This window comes from Astyanax mexicanus, chromosome 19, assembly GCF_023375975.1.
Source record: "Astyanax mexicanus isolate ESR-SI-001 chromosome 19, AstMex3_surface, whole genome shotgun sequence".
Taxonomy (NCBI): domain Eukaryota; kingdom Metazoa; phylum Chordata; class Actinopteri; order Characiformes; family Acestrorhamphidae; genus Astyanax; species Astyanax mexicanus.
The window spans coordinates 27,660,100-27,682,703 of NC_064426.1; the positions used below are offsets into that span (position 1 = coordinate 27,660,100).

General features: G+C 37.7%; 2 protein-coding genes across 3 annotated transcripts; both read right to left on the reverse strand.

Moving 5' to 3' along the window:
* Positions 1-4,835: 4,835 nt before the first annotated feature.
* Positions 4,836-11,625, reverse strand: tmem11 (transmembrane protein 11). Of its 2 annotated transcripts, none has more exons than XM_049467731.1 (2): positions 11,474-11,625; positions 4,836-6,006 (listed from the first exon to the last, which is right to left on the reverse strand). In XM_049467731.1, exon 2 carries the CDS (start codon positions 5,997-5,999, stop codon positions 5,490-5,492), a length of 510 nt encoding a protein of 169 aa, XP_049323688.1. In that variant the 5' UTR covers positions 6,000-6,006; positions 11,474-11,625; the 3' UTR covers positions 4,836-5,489. The 2 variants fall into 2 exon arrangements, with proteins under 2 accessions (XP_049323688.1, XP_007256367.2); XM_007256305.4 differs by lacking the exon at positions 11,474-11,625 and adding an exon at positions 8,777-8,879.
* A 1,468-nt stretch (positions 11,626-13,093) lies between these two features.
* Positions 13,094-17,720, reverse strand: natd1 (protein NATD1). Its single transcript, XM_007256306.4, has 3 exons — positions 17,467-17,720; positions 15,054-15,172; positions 13,094-14,352 (listed from the first exon to the last, which is right to left on the reverse strand). The coding sequence occupies exons 1-3, from the start codon at positions 17,561-17,563 to the stop codon at positions 14,236-14,238; spliced, it is 333 nt and encodes a 110-aa protein (XP_007256368.2). The 5' UTR covers positions 17,564-17,720; the 3' UTR covers positions 13,094-14,235.
* Positions 17,721-22,604: the final 4,884 nt, after the last annotated feature.

The following is a 22,604-nucleotide window of genomic DNA, read 5'->3' on the forward strand; positions in this document are numbered from 1 at the left end:
CCTTTTTCTTGCTCTTGATATATTAAAAAATATTGCTCCAAATATTTAACAAAAAAAATAATCCGTTCACATTACCAGTCTAAAATCTGACTTTTTGCCTCAATAACATTTTCCAGATTTTAGATTTCATATGTGGTCCTAGACTGGATACATATCTGATTTTTGTTGTTGGTGACTGTGGTGATAACCAGGAAAACTGCATTGGAAAACAGAAAATTAAAGGATCCATAAAGGGACACACATGGTCAACAACAATGCTCAAAGCCTGAGACACTGAATCAATCATTTGATCTTTTCTAGGCTGTGTGAACATGTATAATTCAACATCTTTTCAAGTAGGTTTTTACTCACTTTGGTTATGTTCCAAGCTGCAGTGACTTAAATATGTTTTTTTTTTTTTTTTTTTTTTTTTTTGTTAATCTTAATAAGATACATACCTGATTTTTTCACGGCTATGTGGACATGCAAAACCCGAAAATTTTCCTAATAGTCACATGTGCTCCTAGACTCAACATGTATCCGATTTGTGGAAATGCAACAGTAATGTGAACAGCCAGATCTTGGACAGATACATTCATATTACAGACATATACAGGCCAAGTATATTTATAAATATGGACAATTAGAAGAGACAAATCGTAGCACTTCATAGATTGGATTTTTATCAGTTTTTGTACATGCAACATAAATGTGAAGCGTCAAATCAGATTTGAAATGATTTTTTTTTTCACATGCACTTAGCTCAGTTTTCATCAGTATGCACCAGTTACGGACAGAGGTCACATGCACGTTTTATGATGTTTTAGGGACCAAATCATTCCTATTACAGACAGGTACAGATCAGTTACTTTTAAGAATCTGAACCTTTACAAAAAAAATGATTACTGATGCTCATAATGTGAATGCAGCCAAAAGAAACAGAAGCTCTAGATTCTGAATACATTTATCAATTCTCCACTAATATAGAGAAAGACCTAATTTCTTTAAACATCATTTTGAATAAGACTTATTGTATTGAGTTTTTATTGCATTTAGTTTAAGTTTGCTGTTCACACACAAGTGTAATAACTGTTATTCCCAACTCCATAAAAGAACCATAGACAGAATGGCTTTCAGTAGAGGAAGCTCAATAATAATACACTTATGCATCTGCTCTCCACTCTACAGCATCCTGTAAAGACTGGAAGAGCTCAGTGAAGTATTGATTGATTAAAACAGCACACTAATAAAGTGAGTACTTTCAGTCCATATTTCTTTTCATTAGGTTTGCCATTACATGTGGCTTGTGGTCCAGTCAGCTGGTACGGTGCTCTCCTCTCCTGACATTTGAATAAACACCCAGTGCTATAAACTACCCCATAAAAGGTTCTCTTGAAAACATTCGTACACAGCCAAGGTACTAACTGGTAATTTATAAGGTGAGTAGCTCTGGATTTCAGGAGGAATGTATTGTCACTTTAGCCGCAATCCACCCACAAAACCCCCAGTTGTTTAGACTATGGGCTCTTTCGCCCAACATGGTGCAACTAGGCTTCTGCCTTAGGCTGTGAATTAGTACAGATTTAATCCTTATTCTAAGGGCCAAAGTTTGAACAGATGAAAATGAAGCACATTTGTATTTGCATTTGGAAAGTTCTCCTCCATATATCCTGTATTTTATTGTAGATATTTCTCTTTTTATATATGGTCTCCATTCATAACATTTTTGTTTGCTGTACCAAACAATTTTTTAATGAATATTTTTTCCAACATGTTTTTTTTTTTAATTTCAGCTTCATACCAAACAACTTTTCAAGAGTCTTGCTAGATTAGCAGTACACTTCACCTTGCACATTTAATGTATAACGCTTAGGGGTGGTAATCACAAAGCCTTTTTTGATACAATATTATCAAGATACGTTGCCCCTGTTAACATCATTACGATGCTGTGACATTGTACAACAATTCTCTAGACTTCCAGACTTAAACACTGCTTATAACTGTAGCTTAAACAAATTACACCAATTCACATACAGCTCTGGAACAAAAAATAAAAGATCAGTTTTTAAAATTATGAGTTTTTTTTTTTTAATTTACCAAATTGAAAACCTCTGGAATATAATCAAGAGGAAGATGGATGATCACAAGCAATCAAACCAAGCTGAGAACTGTGATTAAAAACCTGAACTCTTTATGATGATGAACTTGTTTTTTGCATTATTTGAGGTCTGAAAGCTCTGCGTCTTTTTTGTCATTTCAGCCATTTCTCATTTTCTGCAAGTAAATGCTCTAAATGACAATATTTTTATTTTGAATTTGGGAGAACTGTTGTTTGTAGTTTATAGAATAAAACATATATATATATATAAATAGCAAAATCAGAGAAACTGATTCAGAAACTGAAGTGGTCTCTTAATTTTTTTCAGAGCTGTATATATACTTTCAAAAACATTCTCCAAGATGGAAATTTCTGGAATGTTGAGCTTTTCTTGTAGCCAGGGAAAATTAAGATTTATGAAATTGCAGATTGTTCCTTGATTTCAGTTGTCTACATATGAATAAATTTAAATCTGTTTTATACTAATATATAATATATATTAAAGGTAAAACTGTAATTTGGTAACTTGCATAGTCCACTACCTTGGGAGTAAAGTTTAAATCCCCTACAGGGCTTGCATGCTCATGTAAACATTTTTGCCTCAGTGTGGAGGGGAATATTTTCAAAAATAGAGGGAAGGAAATGTCTGTTTTTAAAGATATCCAGATATGTGTGGACAGAGCCTTAGTTTTTAATATACTGATTGAATGGACTGGTGAGTGAGAGAACTAAATAAATAAAACTTATACCAAAAAAGATTCTGAATATTCTCAGGTTCTCAGATTAAATAACCTTCACCGTCTTGCTGATGTATGTTTATATTGTGTCTCAATGTTTAAAAGACACCCGACATTAGTTTGGGTTTACATGATCTTATTCTGTGAGAGTACTGGCTAGTTGCAAAGCAGAAATCTGATTATCCAAGTTCATGTAAACACATTGATTGGATTACTAACAAACTCCATTGTTCCCATTGTAAAATGCATTGAAAACATACTCATTATCATGAAAACAGAATTTACTACTCTGACCTCAGACTCTGTTCTGAGAATATGACCTGTGGTTTAAAACACCTCCGCAAATGTAGGCCCCAAACTTAACTAGCGACAGATGGCCTGTTAGCATTGTTTCATTAAATAGCACCATTTTTTTAGACATAAACAGCTCCACAAGGTTTACACCCCAGAGTAAAGTCAGCTTACAGAGTCAGCATTTTACTCAAACAATGGGTTTTACCCCTCTGAAGCATTACACCCCCTCCCACACACACACAAACTCAACAAACAGCATGTATGATGTGGAAGTGCAAACTAACCAGCTTGTGCAGTTATGTATGGGTCTCAAATAGGCCGTTAATATGAATGAGGCTGTATGTTGACCTTGTGTAAAAACTGGGTGTTTATTTTGTTAATGTTTTATTTATTTAGGGTAGTTACACCTTAATTTCCAATTCTTGTACTTATAAAAAGCTCATTCGTCTTTAAAAGTAATCACATCAGCGTCAAAAGTATTCACATTAATTTCTCAGGTAGAAGAATTAAGCTTAAGCTTTTTACTCAAGTAAAAGTGTAAAGGAACTGGTTACTGGATATTTAAAAGTATAAAAGTAAATGTAATGTGAGGGGAAAAAGTGCCATTGAGGACAAAATCTTAGGTCATGCCAGAGGGTCCTATAGTGCACTGCCCTGCTCCCCAAAACATATAACTATAATGTTATATTAAAATGTTAATGTTGATAAATTTGGGATGCACTAGGCTCTCTGTTTCAGCTCCATATTGGCTTAATTGGGACATTTCGCTCAAGTTCTTTTAAGTCTATGTCACGGATCATTTTCATACTAGACTACATATATCTTGCTGGAGTGTGGGTGTGTGACGTGTGCAGGTTTGATGGATCACGTATAAACCAATAGGGTGTAGGAATATACTTCTCAACCAATCACAATCAAATTTATTTTATGTGGATGTTTTTTTTTTTTTTAAGAAGCGCAAGTTATGTGTAGATAAACAAAATTTCTAAGTTAGGCAAAGTATTGGCACTTTTGCATCATTAAGCTATATTATTATTACTACACCAGTGACATGAAATTATTGTCTTAACATGACAATATTACTACTAATTACAATATTTTCTAGTGCAATATACTATCCAACAAAAAATGGTTAATGTAACAGGCCTATCCACCAGACATACAAACACTGCTTCTTTGTAAAACACAAAAATTAACCCCCTTTATACAGATAATAAGGGTGTATCCATGGTGGGCAGGAACTTAAAAGCATTTTATAAACAACATTAAATCTTTAGTACAAGGTGTTTCCATGTAACATACAAACCAGACATTACAGATCAGTTTTCCTGACAGGGACTTAGGCCTAGTCCTATACTATACATTCTTTCAATGGAAAAGAATTTAAAATGCATCGTAGCCAAAACTAGGCTTAATCCCGTCTGGGAAACTGCCCCTATGTTTCCTTAACCTTTCACTCTGAACTGTCATCTACTGACCCCAATTCCATGAGGGTATTTACCAAGTGTCCGGCTTAATGAGCATTAACTGGCGAGTGAGCTGCGCAACTAATGCCACAAAGACCTTCCATGCTTCATCCAGAAACAGTGTTGACAACACCTGTATGCACATTTTAAAAAGAAGCGTTTTATGGATATTTTTGTGGTATCTGAGGTGAAAAAGTAGCATTTTTGGCTGTTCAAAATCTTAAGTTAAAAAAATCAAAGAAAAGGTCAGCAGAAATAGGATTGAGGTTAAATCTCCTACTGTTTAATGAAAAGGTGATGCGCCAAGGCAGGGTACAGTAAAACTACACGGGGAGGATTGGGGAGACAGGGCTCAAAGGTCATACTTAAAACATGTCTGTCTGTTGGCCTGTCCAGCACACACTCGCAGTCCGACGGGTCACTGCCCATGTGCGGGGGGCTCAGCGTGCGCAGCAGGGCGGGGCGAGGCTGGGAGGGCACCGAGGGACCGGGGGAGATGGAAGTCGAGTGCATTGGTGATGTCACTAAAATAAAAAACAGAGGGGAAAGAATCTTGCTTCTAATTTTACCATAGACCCCCTGAGCTGTCCCGTCTTCTTGTCATTAGGTCCGGTCACCCTCCCGTCCTGTCCCGGTCATCCACTCTTCCACCGTTTGAGAGCACAGAGGGGAACGAGCGTCTGGGAGAGCGCTGATTTTTCATTTCGTTCCATTTATTCCTTTTTTCCCCGCCTCCACGACCGTTCTCTCTCCGCCCGTGCACCTGTCTGCCTGTTTCCATTTCGCTTGTGTGTCTGTTTGTATTTAGTAGTGTTTCTGACCTCCCTGCCAGTGTGTGCGCGCGATGTTGTGTGAGATGTTGTATCAGTATCGTGTGTATGTTCGCGTCAGTGTGTATGTGCAGCGGTGCCTCATTCATACAGAGTACAGTTCGTAGATCTTCTTGACGCAGTAAGCCAGGGCGGCCAGCGCTATCGTGTTGTGCAGTCTCTTTCTGTGCACGTCGTCCCGCCGCACCAGCACCACGGGCGTGGAGGAAGTGAGCGTGTGCAGGGGCAGCCGAGACAGCTTCTGGCTGTCGTACTCCACCTGATACTTGCAGCACGGGTCGAACTGCCAGGAGATGCCGTAGAGAGCGGCGCAGGCCAGGCTCAGCGCCCCCGCCGGCAGCGCCACATAGCGCGAGTAGTCAGCAGGGAGGGCCAGCGGCGTCAGGAGGCAGGCGGCTCCTGCCAGCACGGCCGACTTGTGCAGGCAGTTCCCCACGGCCACCCAGCGGGCCGTCTCATCGCCGATCCGTGTTGGCTCTATCACGATGTAGCGGTACTGCGCCTCCAGGGCCTGCTCCAGCTCATACTCGAACTGCTCCTGCGCATTCTCGCCGTTGTAGATCTCGTGAACGATGTAACACTCCGCTGCCGCCATCACTGCCCTATAGACAGACAGAGGGAGAGGGGGAAAAAATTGTGTTTTAACATTTGGCTGATGGACAGTTCTAAAATTCAGAGCAGGAAGACCTGAACATTCCTGATTTTTCTATCAACCACAAGAATGGCCAATCAACCAAATGCCTTGTTTGCTAGTGTTCGATTATACAGGACACAAGGAAATAAAGTTTCAAAACTAGAAGACTAAATATAGGTTCTAATTGTATAAAGGGCACTGAATGAAATGAGGGGACAGCAGAATTAACAAATACAGGCCCTTTAAGAGAAGGAGCCCTTTTAGTAAGACTTCCAAACTACAAAGATATAATTTTATGTACTTTTTGCGCTTGCAACACAAAACCATTTTAAAATATACATGAGGTTGTCTATATACACATAGAAGCATTTAACAAGGCAAAGAACCATTTAGCCACTCAAATGGTTCCTTAAACTGTAAAGGCTCTACAGAACCACTGTCTTTAATAAAGAACCCTTTTGTATGTGCGGAGAGAAATTCACCTATGACCAACAGTCAGTTCACAATGGCAGTGGAAACCCTTCTAAAATCAAAATGTGTATGTATGAGTACACAATGATAATGGAATAGCATTTTTTTCACTGCTAAATATTAGACTGATTATGACCATTTTCCATCATATATTTTGTGTGTTTTAGTTTCCATTGTATTAAGGATCTGACAGTAAACTGCAATGTGTGTAATTTAATGAGTGCTGATACTGAACTGAATGAGCCATACTTAGAGTGGCAATGGCACTATGTTGATATTTTTAATGTTAAAAGCTTATGATCCAACATGTTACAGGAGTCATAATCACCATATACTCTGTGTATTCAATATAGCTGGTATAATTTGCATCAAGTAAATATTTTATTGGAAATGAAAACAGTGCAAACTTTCCTTTTGTATCAAGCAGCAAATAAAATGTGCATTATACACCTCATGTCTGGCTTATATCTGCCCATCCTTATTTGTGAATACTCCACATTCGTACGTTGTGCAGCCCTAGTATAGACGAACACTCACATATGCCATCTAAAATAAAATATCTATCATATTAAGCCTATAACATCTGTTAAAAGTTCTTATAGATTAATGATATCTCACCATTAACTACAAAGTTGTCTCTCCCAGTTAACCGCAATTAGCCAATAAATACGTATTAGACTAAATCAAAAGTGAATGCTTCTTCAAAACAGCAACTTTACAGGAGAGAGAAAAAACTTTCTAAACTTTCTAAATTCAAGTCACTGTAAAAAGAGTTCTTATTTTGAAGTGTTTCTATTGGTCCTTTCATCAACACATTTTGGCACAGTGTAAGAAACAGTCCCAATTATCTAGCAAACTAAAAATCAACAAAAACGAAGATACCTTTCATTAGACAGTGGCTATTTATATTATAACATTTCCTTTAAGGACGAACAAAGATATTAGAATTATCGGTATCGGCAGATAATTGCTTTTACTTTTTTAAGACTCATCTGCATCACCTCATGTCTAAATATTTTAAAATAACACTTGTTTGTGCATTCATTACATGCAAAGGACGATGTTGGACATGCTACTACAACTGGCCAACACTAGTTGTGCTATTTTAAATTGAACTGACTTATCCTATTCATAATCTATTTTTACAAGTTTTAATAAATCTATTGTTTAATTTTACCTGTTTATTTAAAGAGATAAATTTGAAACCAGAAAATGCAAAAACTAAGTTCTTGAGGAGAAACATTTTATTTAATTGTTTGCAAAGAGTTGACTAAAATCTAAGATGCAAGAAATACAAATGTTACATTTATTTAAAGTTACACCAGGTATCTAGTCTCTCTGTAAGTTATAAATATGTATATCTATACCAGCATCCGCAGGCATACATGTGTAATATTGGGCATAAGCCCAGAATTTCCACATGGGTGCATCCCTAGTTAACCTTGGTGTCATTTTAAGTGAAGAAACTAACTAAAAAATAAACAAAAAAAAACAATTAATTAAAACTCATTAACATTATTTCTAACCTAACTTTAGGCTATATTTGATTTTGAAAGACTTTCACATAATCAGTGATACATTTGGACAAGTGTAAAGTGTAAAATTCCCCAGCCGTACTAAACAGTCGTAGTTAAAGGACAGTAAAGTTAAAAGAATGTGAGCTAAACTAGCTAAACTGAATGACGCCGTAACCCATTAAGTTAAGTGTGTTAGGAGGTGAGGTTATTTCAGGAATGAGTTAACCTTGCTGTGGCAAAGTCGAGTGAGGAGTTGTGCTTTGGAAATTGAGAACTTTATCCTAGCTGCCTAAAAACTACTGCTATTTCTCAACCGATGTTTAAACAATAAACTGAGCATTGGTTACTAACTAGATTGGTTAACTAGTTAACTAACGTTAGCTCTAGAACCGTTAGTTTGAACACAGCCTGAGGCAGATCTGTGAGCTCAGGAGGTGATAGTTCTGGTTAAATCGCTCGTGTAAAGCTTGACTCTAGCCTCTAGCCTCATCTCCGTATCTGCTGCTGGTTGTAAATTAGTAAGTCTATAACGGACATTTGGCCTCTTTTTTCGCTAGTTCTTGGGACCTCTAAGCAAGTCCGCCAATCAAAACATCACATGAGGCCAAAGCAAACAATGTTTCCGTCCTTTCCTCAGCCCCGCCGGAGCTCGGCGTTTATCAGGGAGCCTCCGGGCTCCTCGTTCAACGTGAGCGCGAGTTTTTTAAGGCTATAAAAGCGGTTTAAAGCGATTGTTTAAGCGTAACTGACCTCTCCCTGTTCACTGGGACACCGCGCCTCCTTCCGAACGACGCCATCTTGGAGTGCGAGTGCGTTGGTGGTGACGTAAAAAAAATCGGAAGGTGCATTATGGGTAGTGTAGTTTTTCTACTGCACTGTGTCCTAGCATAGCCGGTGTAATATCGAGTTGTGTTACCTTGTGAAACCATGCTACCCTACTAGAATTTCATTTTTAAAAAGTTAAAAATGCAAAAAAAACACATCATTAGAAATCTTATTAGAAAAATACTGTAAACAGAAGCCTAGGTAATATATGTGGATAGGCAAGCAGACTGTTTAATGCTCCCAATAAAAACTTGTGAAATTATCACGAAAAACATGAAAATAAATATTTTTTTAAATGTTGTACAGTGTCATAAAGAAGCACACATCGATGGGTAGCAAAACTCCACAGATTACCTGAATGCATTTTTGTAATATGGTCCTTTTTTTGTATTTTTACCTTTTAAATATACTCTAGGGTAGCACGGCTTGACAAGGTAGGACAACTCAACAGAACAACGGTTTACGTTTGTTTGCTTTGTGTTATGGTAACCATACACTAGACGACTTTGAAAAGACTCTGAAAAGTCTTTAATAGACTAAAGTCTAACACCCTTATGCATCTAAAAACAAGTCATAGGTTTTTAAGTCACAGTCTAAGATTTTGCAAAGACAGGGGATCTTGCAGGGTCACTATTTGCGAGACTGCAACAACTAGATCATCTTTCTGTGATTATTTTATGTATTTTTATTATTATTATAAATGGAAAGACATGTCAAAGAGACACTCTTGCTTATTCCACAGCTTCACCAGTTTCTCCTCCTTTTGTACACTCCAGGAGAACCGTGGTTTCCGAGCCTTCACCGGAGTCTTATCCATGTCAAGTTCCGCAAACATTCCCGCGCTTGCCTTGCGGCTTCCTGTAGCTCTCCTATTGGTTGTTGATATTGTTTACATCATTTTTCGCATGAGCCAAGTCTCAAGACTTACGATAATATTAAACAAGGTTGATTTAATCTGAACACCTGACTTAAACATTCAATCCTAACCACTTTACACTAAACAATCGAGACGACACAACCGCAACTCGACTCTAGCAAGACTCTCATAATTTTATCCCAAACCTGGAAATTTGTCTACGACAGTGAGATCACTTGAAAATTGATTAGTGTAAGGCTGGCATAAGATTTTGCAAAGACTTGGGTCTTGCAGGGTCACTATTTGCAACTAGATTCTTTCTGAGATTATTTTATTATTTTTTAAAATTATTTTTATAAATGGCAAGACACATTAAAGAGACACTCTTTAACATCGTATTATATAAGATGCCTTGTGATTTCCACCCTATTGATGACTAAAGTTTGTATAAAAGCTTTTAAACATGATTTATTCAGTGCTGAAACATTTATACCAAACTATGTTTTTGGAACACCTTCTTAGTTGTTTAGCTTATACCTTCTCCTCTTTATATTCTCCTAGCCTCATCACAACTGTGGTTAGGATTGAAGGTTTAAGTCAGTATTTTGCTCGTCCTGGCATTCAGATAAAATCAACTGTAAGGCAAGAATAATTTTCGTGACTGTTTACAAATGATTTCAAAATGAACAAATTTTGCAGTTAATTCGCCTTATATGGTTTTTACTTTAATATGTACAGTATTTTGAACACAGGTAGCACTTTAAAGTAATCATATTTCAAGTTATTTTGTTTTATTTTGCACTACTTGTCTTATTGTGCAGTGTTATTTCTGATACAGAGAAGTTTAATAAATACACATTTTGCAAGAATGATGTTTTTTATTGCATAAATTCTATCTAAAACAAAGACAAATGTATAGGAGTGAAACTTGTATTTGCTATACAAGGCTGTAGCAAAGAAGCTTATAGGCAGAGTTGAACACAAAATATATTCTATTAAAAAATATCAAGAACTAACAGTGTGGCAGAAAAATAAACTGTTGATAGGGACAAAAATTGTGAGTCTCTGATAAATCACAGTATTAATATAGCTTACACTTTATTTATAACTTAATATGTAATATGTATAGTATGTAAACTCCACCAGAAGCAAGATGGGAAATAATCTCAGAAAGAATCTAGTTGCAGTCTTGCAAATAGTGATCCCCAGTCTTTGCAAAATCCTAGCCTGTGACTAAAAAGTCTGTGACTAGTCTTTACATGTGAAAGGGTGTTAGATTTGAGTCTGTTAAAAGTCTTTTCACAGTCTTTCCAAAGTCATATAGTGAGGGGATGGACAGCATAAGACTAATTGGGTGTCCCGAACTACATTTCCCATGATGCAACTCGCACCCAGGCGCATACCACTTCTCCAGTTTGTTCCATGATATTAATATCCTCTTCGTGTCCGTTTTAGAGGTCAGCTATGTGTCTTTTTAACAGGTAAAATATAAAGATAAAGCGCCTGTTCGGTAAGGACTCGAAAGCGTGGCTACAGCGCGGCGTTTGATTACGTCTCGATACGTTTCGGCGACGGCCAATCGCCTGCAAGGACAACAACTCGCAGCAGGGCGAACCATTCCTCACATTTATGCAAGCGCTGGGCGAAAAGGTGCATTAGATCATAATAATCATAATACACAAAGATTTAAACACGTTTTAAGGCGTGTTCACATTAAACTATGAATGAAGCATGGTTGTAAAGTAGGTAGCAAGCAGCCTTCTTACCCATACTGTGCTCTTCCCACGCTTCGGCTCTGAGCTCCCTCCCCGAGCTGCTGCGCGCTGTGAGCCGCGAGCTACTGCTGCTGTTCGGGAACACGTGCGCGATGTCGCTCTCCGTCTCCCCCCGTTAGCTGCGCATTGCATAACACACAGCGCCCACTCCGACTTCCACAATGTGGCCTAAACGCGCTGGAGTAACCTAGGGGTGAAAGGACACCGACAAATAGGTCATAGGCGAGAACACCGTGTTTTTACTACTAGTTTCATTTAAGCTCTATTTTATCTTCCAGATCACTGTGGGTGCTGTTGGCCACCATAATGACTCCTTCACTGCTGTTGCTGTTTGTTTTGTCTTTCTCTGAATGAAAACAGGAATAGCGTGCGTGTTTCTATCTGTTCATTCATACAAAAAAAAGGGAAAAAAGGAGAGACGAATGTGAAACTAAGCGATGATTACTTTCAACCTTCATCTCAGTCAAAACATGTCATGCCTTATTAAGAACTTATGGGGCCTTCTTTGGGCCCTCTTGTCTAAAGCTGTGCTTGGAATCACACCCTTACAAAAATACTGCATTATATGGTGTGTACATCATTTTGTAGTACATTTTACACCATAATGCATCATAAAATGTAGTGTACAGATGATGTACGCTATAATTTTCAATATAAACAATAATGCAATTTAGTGGTGTTGTGTCAGATGTCGTCAGAGCTGCACAAGCATAGATTTGCTGTTTGATCAATCCCAAGTCAAAAGTTCAGTGAATTCCAGCATGGTATTTTGTATTTTGACACAACACCAGTCCAGCTCAGGGCCCCAGGCAATTGATTAGTTTGCTTCCCTTTGCAGCTGTTTGGCTATTTTTCTACACACTGTGGCTTAGTTGCTTACATTTTCAATCATTTCCACTGTGAAAATTTAGTAGACTGGTTATGAATTTAACTTATTGTACTTATATGTGTGTAAAGTTTGGTGAAGGGTTATGTTTTGGGGATGGCCTCTTAGTTCCAGTGAAAGTAATTCTCAATGCTTCATTATAACAAGAGATTTTGGACAATTTCATGTTCCCAAATTTGTGGGAACAGTTTGGGGATGGCCCCTTCCTGTTCCAACATGACTGCACCACATTGCACAAAGCAAGGTCCTTAAAGACATGGATGACTGAGTTTGTTGAGGAAGAACTTGACTGCCAGGTTCTAAAAGCATTTAAGAAGAACCAAATCAAACAAATGGGACCAAAACATCAGACCTGGTCATATATTCATTGATGAAAATAATCCAATATAATATGAGTGGCAAAAATATGTGAATCTTTGATCTTTCCTATAACTCGGTTATGTTGGTAGGTTCCCTCAGATGATTTGCTATTTCTGGGTTAAAGTCAGAACTTTGTCTTCTCTAACTATTCTTTGATAGAACAGCATGCATTTACACAGGGTGTGGCTGTATGGCATGTGATCATATGTGACTGCAATGGATCAGATATGTATGAACAACAACAAAAAAGCAATCAAAATACTCAAATCTTTAGCTCACAAATGGTGTCCTGGTGAACAGTTCTCCCAAAGACTCAATAATGAGCAAAATGACACTAACTAATGACAATAACATTACATGGTACATATATTTATTCCTTTCTTTATTTAAAAACAAGAATATTGATATAGAGTACATAAATGTGTAAAAACGTGATGAATTTCAGACATTATTTCGTCACAATCTTCCACAGTAACAAAAGAGAACAGACTATGGCAAGCCTCTAAACGTTTAGAGACAACAACCATCATCCTCATCAGAGACGTCGGTGTTGCTACGGCTGTCTGAATGACAGGGCAGATTTTGATGCTGTTATTTGAGCACCCAGCTCACCCTGCTTTGGTGGAGATAGTAAAGGCCATTAGAGGCCTTCACTGTCACCATCTCTGATAAGGCCATGGGGAAGGTATGGTAATAACACACACGCGCACACACAAACACACACACACAAAAATAACACATACTCTCTTACAGACAACAGATAAGTCACGCATGCTTCTGTTATGCAAACACACCCCAAGCACATTTTACAGGCTCCCTGTGCTGAAGGGCAGCGGTGTGTGTTAAGGTGTCCATCCTGAGAGGTTTCGGCCCTGTAGTCTGCAGGAGAGGGATTGTCTCAGAAGCTTCAACTACTTTACTGGCCCTGGTTTGTGACAAAACATGCCACGCGGACTGAAACATACTTAAAATACACAGTGGCGATTTGGTAATGTTGTTACAGTGACCTTTGCTTCCCACACGTCAAGTTTCATTTGAACAGGTTATTAATTTTTGCATGTTGGTGAGTGCGAGCAAGTCTGTGTGTGTAAATAAGCACCGCTGGACCTGAAGGCATTGGGGCTGGAGAGGCATGTGAAGCGTGACAAGCTAAAACCGACAGTTTCCAATGGTTGTCTTGGGTGTTATCCGTGGACCCTTCCATGTTGGCTGGTTGGCTGAAAGATCTACTAACCATGGTGTCCTGAGTGCTGCAGAAAAAGAGAGGCCCACTGATCCCCTCCATAGTACACCTCATCCACTCTCAAACAAGGCAAGCTCCAAAGCAGACGCTTCGATAACATCGCCCGGACAGCTGCTGATGCTTTCTTTTCTAGTATCCATTCTCTCTCACACAAAACCTCTCTCAGTTAAAACGATCAGGAATACCCAGCCACCCCCACCCCGCCCATCCAAAGCATCCAATAAGTAACAAGAGTCTGTCACTTCCTTTATTCATCCTCCTCCCTCAGTGGATGATATGCTCCAGGTAGTGGGGGTGGGGGTTTTCTTTTACATACTTCTGAATGTACCAGCAGGTCAGGTGAGCCTTCAGGTCTTCCTCAACCACAAAATCCATCGCCGCCTAGCAGAAAAAAACAGAGCACAAACTCAGAACGGCAACATTTCAAAGCATAGCCACTACAAACAAAATAAACATCCACAGAAACGTGCAGAACTGGTTGTGTTCTGTAACACAGTTATGCAATTTTTCTCATTATCTATTGGGTAACATTCAAAACACATCAGAGACTGATCACAGGGTGCTCGAACTTTTTGTCCCGAGCTTAATGCCAATCATTAAAATAATAATTGGCTTTAATTGAAAATTTTTCAGATTTATTTATTTTTAATAAATCTAACATATAGTAATGTATTTTGTGGTAGTAATGTCCTACCACAGAACATCTGCCCTTAGATTTGACAAATATTTCAAAACAATATTTGATTAATTGCCTTTATTAAAACCAAACAGAGCAGGAATTTGGAGGATTTAAATAAATGCTATGAAATATCTGCATTATATTAATTTAACTGAAATGACAACAGAAATGTAGCCCCCATATAAATGTTAAATGTCTATTAGCTTTAAATGATATTTAAAGAAAACACAGTACATGGCATTCCCACAGATCACAAATCAAATTTCTGTTATCCTGACATTGGATTCTTACTGGCCAACACTGGCCTATTGGTCACACTCTTGGCAGTCCGGAGACAGATAAATTAAGGTCATAACTCATACATGAATTCCTCTTCACTCTATCTACAGTTATAAAACTCCACCTTGGCCAAATGCTTGGCAATGCCCCGTCCTCTGTAGGCATCTGGCACCTCAGTGTGTTGCAGGTCCACAGTCTTCTTCCCCACATACTCATACAGCAACACGGCTCTATCATAAGAACCTACCAAACAAAGGATGAGTAAAAAATAATTAGTATTGTAAACAAACCAGATTTTTTTTACAAGATATATATGTGTAGGCCTCAGTTATCTGTGATTTGTTCTGGCTTTATTGACTGTTTAATATTAAAAATGATACAAATTATAATTATTGAGTTTTTCAGTTGTGTTCATTTATATTTTTTATTTGCTTTGATGATTTGCTATAAAAGCACAGTATAAACAGTTTACAACCTTCCTTAACTGAGTTTTCCCCCTGGGTAATTATGAAAATGCTAAATAATAAACAGAATTATGACGCTAATGTAGGTCAAAATAGGTTAATTAGGTCAATGATATGCCGCCCCTGATGTATCAAGGTAGAACAAAAAGGTAAATACATTAAATGTTCTCCCGGATTAATGGTTTCCTCATTTTAACAAACCATCCCCTGATGTTAAAAAAAACTGCATCCTCAGTTCAACAATTTGTTCACTCAATGTAACAGTAACTTAGTTTAGTAAGTTGTTTCCTCATTTAAGTAAATAATTACAAGTGTGCCCTCAATTTACATAATTGTTACCTCAGTTTAGATGTTTGTTATCTACATTTAATACATTCTTATCTTAGTCTAACAATTGTTTGCCTTAATTTAATGAACTGTTCCCTCTAGGTGTGCAAGAAAATATTGATTCTACATTTTGTTTTGCAATACAGTGTAGGTCTTTAATTATTAGTTTACTTGTAAATATTGGTTTCGGAAGGTGGTTCATTTTGTGTTGTGTTTAAACCCTGTCCACTAAAAGGCACTGTTGTACCCTGTCCTTAGATCCCACTGTTCTGTTTGCTTAAAATGTCAACTTGTCCTAAATTGAGATTTTCCAAGTATTTTTCTAATATCACAATAAATTAAACATTTTGGTTTAAACATGTAAAGGGCTACTAAACCCCCTAATTTTAGCTGACTCCACCCTCAGCTCAAATTTGAAAAATGCTAAAAAATGAGAGGGGTAGATTGGGAGGGGCACTGGGTGATGTATGGGTTTAGAGGTGGGGCAGGAGGCAGAGCTGATTGGCTGAGCTGCAGCAGCAGCAGCAGCGTGCCTCTGACAGTGGCAGGACCCAGATGGTTGGATGTCAGCAGTGGGGTGGTATTATCGATTGATCTGTATATTGTGATGTGTCTGCGTACCAAAGTACAGGCGGAAATTACCTTAATAAAAGCGTTTTTTTAAGGTTAGGAAATGTTTATAAACATTTTAAGCAGGACTGGTATGTTTTAGAGTTTAGTGGCTTTTTAAGCAATATATTATCTTGCATCACATAGGCCTATCACAAGAATGACACTATCTTTACTTTAAAAGTGGATGAATGCTTTATTATGCTATTCAATTACCACTATGTCAGTGGCCTGTGCCCTTAATTTGGGGCATAAACTGTTCTTTCAGTTTAATAAATGGTTATTCCAATGTAGTTAAATGTAATGAATGCTTCACTTCATCGACGAACCCATTTTACACTAGCTAACTAAGCCTCCATAAATTGCTTTTCTTCTTTGATAGAAAAAGCTAAGCTTGGGTTTGAAGGTTTTCAGCTACGGGTTCAGTGAAAACCACACTGACAGAGGAAAAAAACAACTGTGTGTCTGTTTTGTTTTGCACAGATAATCTCTTGTTATTGATGTAACAGGAAGTCAAACGAGGGCTGGCTAACAAAATACAGCTGAAAAGCAACTAAATCTGTGTTTACATTCGAAAATATCTCCAAACAAACGAAAGACCTTTCTAAAATGAGTTTTCCTCACCTGAATCTCGAGGTTTAAGCTGTTAAACGGGCGTGAATGTCGAATTTTTGCTGTGTAGCGAGCTTAAGGGTAATGAGAGCTGGCTAGTTGCTAAGGTTGAGGAAAAACATATACATTAGCTAAGCTAAGCTAGCGGGCGAACTTGTAACCTAGGTTAACGCTTGGTTTTAATGTTTTGGCTTTACAGGAAAAAATACAGGACGAACGAGATTCAACTAACTAGTTACTTAAGTCTATGTTTTAATGTTGCTAAGCTTGTTAACTAGGTTCACTAGTTAGGTTAAATGACTGTTAACAGAGAAGAGGGAAAGTGTTGAGCTAGCAGCAGTGAAGAGCAGAGCTGTGAGCACTGCTGTGGACTAGTTCCAGAGGACTAGCCAGCCGGCTAACTAACGCTAGCCCGCCAGCCAGCCAGTGTCACTCAGCCGAGCCGAGGCTGTAATGAAAACAAAGGTACAGCCCTGCAGCGCTGCTCTCTCCCTGTCCCCGCCAGCCCAACTCCAGCCTCTTTACCGTTGAGACGGATGCTAAACTGCCGCCGCTTCTTGTCGTGCTCGACCCGAATGGGGCTGCTGATCTCCAGGATGTTGATCTGGGCGGCCTGGGCCATGGTGCTGGAGCAGCGGTGCGCTAAAAGTCGGTGAGAGCGCTGCGTCTGATACAGCAGCAGCAGCAGCAGCAGCAGCCCCGAGACGCAGGCTGAGAGCCGGGCTGGCCCAGGCGGACTGAGGGCGTTCAGACAGCCCAGCAAAAAAACACTCCATCCAAAAAAATCAGCTGTGAGCCCACGTGTTCGCCTCAGCCAATCAGAACACGCAGGCAATGTTTTGATGCGCGGCCTCGTGATGCACTTGCCGCACCTGACCGCTAGATGGAGACCGTATTACTGTAACCACGCAGGGCCAAAAATATCCAGATAACAGTTAGCAGTGGATGATGAATTTTAATAAAATAAAAAGCCTTTTCTAAAAAAAAAACATTTTCCCTCAAAAAAACAAACAAAAAAAATACACGGATCAGCCATGGTCAGTGTAACGTTTATTATTTTTTTTTCTGACTGTTTTTTCTGACTGACTGGCTAAATGCAAAAATATAAAATTGGATGTAAAAATTCATTGGTTTTTATGTAATGCAGTGTACAATAAATACTTTTTATCAATTTATCCAATTATATATTTTTCATCTCAAAAATAAAAAGGAATCTTTTCTTCATTTTCTGATTTTTCCATTTTTGCATATTGCAAGGATTATACCATCAGATATGTGTTACAAGATACAAAAATGGACCCATCTGAAAAGCGAGAGAAGATTCACTTTTTCATTTTTCTTGAAATTCTGTTTGCCAAAGGCTGAAATGAAAAACTATATAATTGAAAAACTGGATGGAAACCCATTTCTTCTTCACTTTACTGAGTGAAAAAAAAACAATGATTAAGTTTTATACCCAATTTTCTATTTTCGAATTTAGCTTGATACAGTCAGAAAATTAAACTGCCAAAGTATTTTAATAGTAGGTCACTTGCCCAAAAGTATCTGGATAGCAGTGGATGAATTTTAATAAAATGAAAACTAAATATATAATAGGTCATATAATAAAAAAGCCTCTACTTACTCAAGACAAGAAAAAAACATTTTCCTTAATGAAAATAAACAAATAAGTTTAAAACAACTGAAACTAAGTGAAAAACATGGATTCATGGCCAATAGTAGTCAGAAAGAATGAATTGTAAAAAAATAATAATAAAAAAAATTATATTTTTATTTTTCTAGAAAAAAAAACTAAATTCCACTCATTAAAATTCACAGATAAGCCATAACATTAAAATGTCTAACGTAATGTAAAAAACATTTTGAATCAATTAGTGAACCTTTGTTTTTTTTTTTATTTGTTTTTTTTATTATTTCAATGCAGCATTTTTAGTGCATTTATAAAGAATTTAAAGAAACTGAAAAAAATAGTTATAGTTATAAATAGTTTAATCAGGTAAAAAAAAGAGAAACTACATAATACATTTTTAAAAATAAAAAATAAATATAAATAAGTAACTCAAGTAATTATATTTGTTATATTTGTGATATATTTTTTGTTTTTAGTAAATGTCATTTACTCTAAACAAATACATAGCAGAACAAAAGCTCTTTTTATTGGACAATAAAAAAAATGTAAAGTGAAAAACACTGATTACTCACTTTAAAGTAATATATAAAATATAAAGGGAGTATTGGTGAATTCTAACAACAATAACAGACATAAGGCCCACCTTGGCCTACAGGACTTGCTGCTGAATATTGGTGCCTCAGTTCACACTTCAGAACACTGTGTGTTTGCTGGAACAAGGAGGACCTACCTACACCAAATTAGGCAGGTTTTTGAACATCAAAGCTCATTGGTGCATATACACTTTAAGCACAGTTGCAAATCCATGCACAGAAACTTCACGGGCCAGCATGGATTAAAGGTCTAGAGTGTTTCTCAATAAGTGCAATTGCAGTGCCAGCAATGATGCTCAATTGAAAATCCTTATTAGTTTAGGCTTAGGCTTAATAATTAGTTGCCAGGAAACCAGTTCCTATATTGGTTATAAGACAGAGTTGCTAATAATGCACACAGGAGTTTTATAAAAGAATTATAAACACACAAAGGAACAACATGAAAAAGGTAAACGAGTTCACAGTGAGCTGAAGTAGATTAGGATTTATGGTTTCGAGAGCTGCTTCTAGAACTCCCAGATTAAATATAGAACTATTTCAGAATTTCTGTTGGAAACCATTACTTCAGTTCAGTTTAGTGATGGGCTGTAACATTACTCTGACTGTAGGAGTGGTTTTTTTTTTTAAGTCAGGTTATTACAAGAAAATTCTGCTGGAGGACAATATACATTTCAGATAATAATATTTCAGATTGGTCTTAAAAACTACAGAAAAGTCTTTCTTTGTTAACCCTTTAAATCAATGTCATCACTGTAAGAAACCTCCTATTGTTTTTTTTTTCACTTTGCAATTATGTTTATCAGGAAATATTTATATTTTCTTAAAATGTATATTTTCTGGAACAACCAGAAAGTGATCTTTACAAAGGGTTTGATACAGTGTTCAGAATTGCTCCCTGTTACAGAAATAGTGAAAATTATGGTGTGTTTGTAGAGTTTGAAATCTCAACAGTACATTTTATTTCCTATAAAGTTTACAATTGAACACCCATAACACATTGTAAAAAATGTCCAATGTATACCATAATGTAATGTCATCAGAAAAGCACTATGCAAGATGTTTTGTTGTTTGGGTTTTCCCTAAACAGCAAATATTATTTTGTGGCGTGGAAGAGGAAGGAAGACCCGTGAGACTCATGCTGAATGCTCAACAGCTCCTTTTATTGAACCAGCTTGCCACTCACTCAGAATCTTTAACAAGACTAGGAGAGCTAAATCATTAAACCAAAGAGCTAAATAAATCCGTGTATCATTCGTTCATTTGATATTCAATTGAGAATCAAAATCGGAAAATTAAAAAAACAATTCGTTTTTTCGTTTTTGAATATAATACCAAAAAACGAATAACGGCTTGTATTTTGTATTTTTATTTGGTTATCCAAACAAAAATTGGAAATTTAAAAAACGGACCAGGAGCCGAATTTGATTTTGATTTTGAACTTGACCCATTTGTGTGCCCGGAAGTTACTGATTTGTTTATTCTTGGTGGGTTTCTGTTGCGCGGGAGTTCACTGCAGTGTTATCTACACAGTCTGTATTGCTGTAGGCTTTGGATGGAGTTGAGGATGGAGAGTTTTATCTTGTTCAGAGGAACTAAACGCGTTGCAGTGAAAGAAGACGATATGACAACAGAAAATACATGTCTTTTTCGCTTAAGGTCGTGTTGAACACAGAACCTTCTAACACTCATTGCAGAACATCGCTGGATCCCCATTTGCTGCAACGTGCACGAAATCTCTTCATGCGTCTTACCACCTTCAAAAAGATCTTTAATTAGGCCAGAATGTGGTTCCAGTCCGGCCATGCTGCCTACAGCAATACAGACTGTGTAGATAACACTGCAGTGAACTCCCGCGCAACAGAAACCCACCAAGAATAAACAAATCAGTAACTTCCGGGGCACACAAATGGGTCAAGTTCAAAATCAAAATCAAATTCGGCTCCTGGTCCGTTTTTTAAATTTCCAATTTTTGTTTGGATAACCAAATAAAAATACAAAATACAAGCCGTTATTCGTTTTTTGGTATTATATTCAAAAACGAAAAAACGAAAAAACGAATTGGTTTTTTAATTTTCCGATTTTGATTCTCAATTGAATATCAAATGAACGAATGATACACGGATTTAATTAGCCCAAAGGCCACCAACCCAGCTGTGTGTCTCCCAGATGGCAGATCCAGAGTGGTGCCCACCCTCTCTGCATAACCCCTCCCAAGGGAGATGCCCCACCCCTGTCATCCTCGCACACAGGAGAACAGAACATGCCTGCAGGCAGCCACACACACAACCCAGAGCCGCCACAATATAGTGAATAGTAAAGGAGTTAATGAGTGAACCATTCCAAACTCAGCGCAGGTCTGACCCTAACTCTGATGTTTTGACCAGCTCAGTGGACATTTCATGAGCTTGTTTGATTAAGTTTTGAGTACAAAATAAAAGATGCAAGTGATCAAGTATTAAATGCCATTTCGTGCACAGTGGGTACACTGTGGAAACCACTTCAAAAAAGACCTTTGCCCCTTAATAATAACAAAAAAATAATTACAAATCTGCTTTAAATTAATGATTTGTAATTTGTCTATTTCAGTAAAGTTGACTGTTGTGACCCACTGTAAACGTAGGCCAGTTTGCAGAGGTCATGTTCTTTTTGTTGGCCAACTCAAACTTCCATTGCTTTTAGCTACATTAGCTTCATCGTTTTGATGCTGGGTAAATTTGATTGTTCTGAGAAAAATACCCTTACCTTGAATTTTCTTACCAAACCAGTTTCTGTATATAACAATACCTGTTGTTGTAATATACAGTGTAGGTAGTGCTTAGAAGAAAGGCACTAGTTCCTGGTCAGGGTATTATTCCACATAATAATTTGGACCTTTCAGGCAGTATTTGTTCAGACCACCCCATAAAACATTTTCAAGAAATACTCACCACCACATGCTTTCGCAGGATTGATGTGGAAGTTTTGAAAGCTGACAGCTCTGTCCGGCGGGGCACATTTTGCATTGCATGAGGACGTAATTGCCTTGTCATTCTACGCGCATCCGTGTGCCAGTGAATCCGTGCCAATGTTTTTTTTTTCCACCAGCGTTTTATTTTTCACTCAGTAATGGGGAGTTTTCCAATGTAGCGAAGTAAATTACTTGTGTCGAAATGTACTTGAGTAAAAGTAAAATTACCTATTTTAAAAACTACTCAAAAATTACAAATTACTCATAAAATCTACTCAATTACAGTAAATTGAGTAAATGTAATTCATTACTTTCCACCTCTGGTTATAATACAGTAAGTTACTTCTGTGAGACAATGCAACCCCTGGGGAGATAACATTTAGACCTAATCACATTTCTCTTTTGTACCCTCTACCCGTGAAACAGAGTTAGAAGGGGAAGGGCTGAAATCCCCCCCCCCCCCCCCCCCCCCCCCCTATGAATTGGGATAACC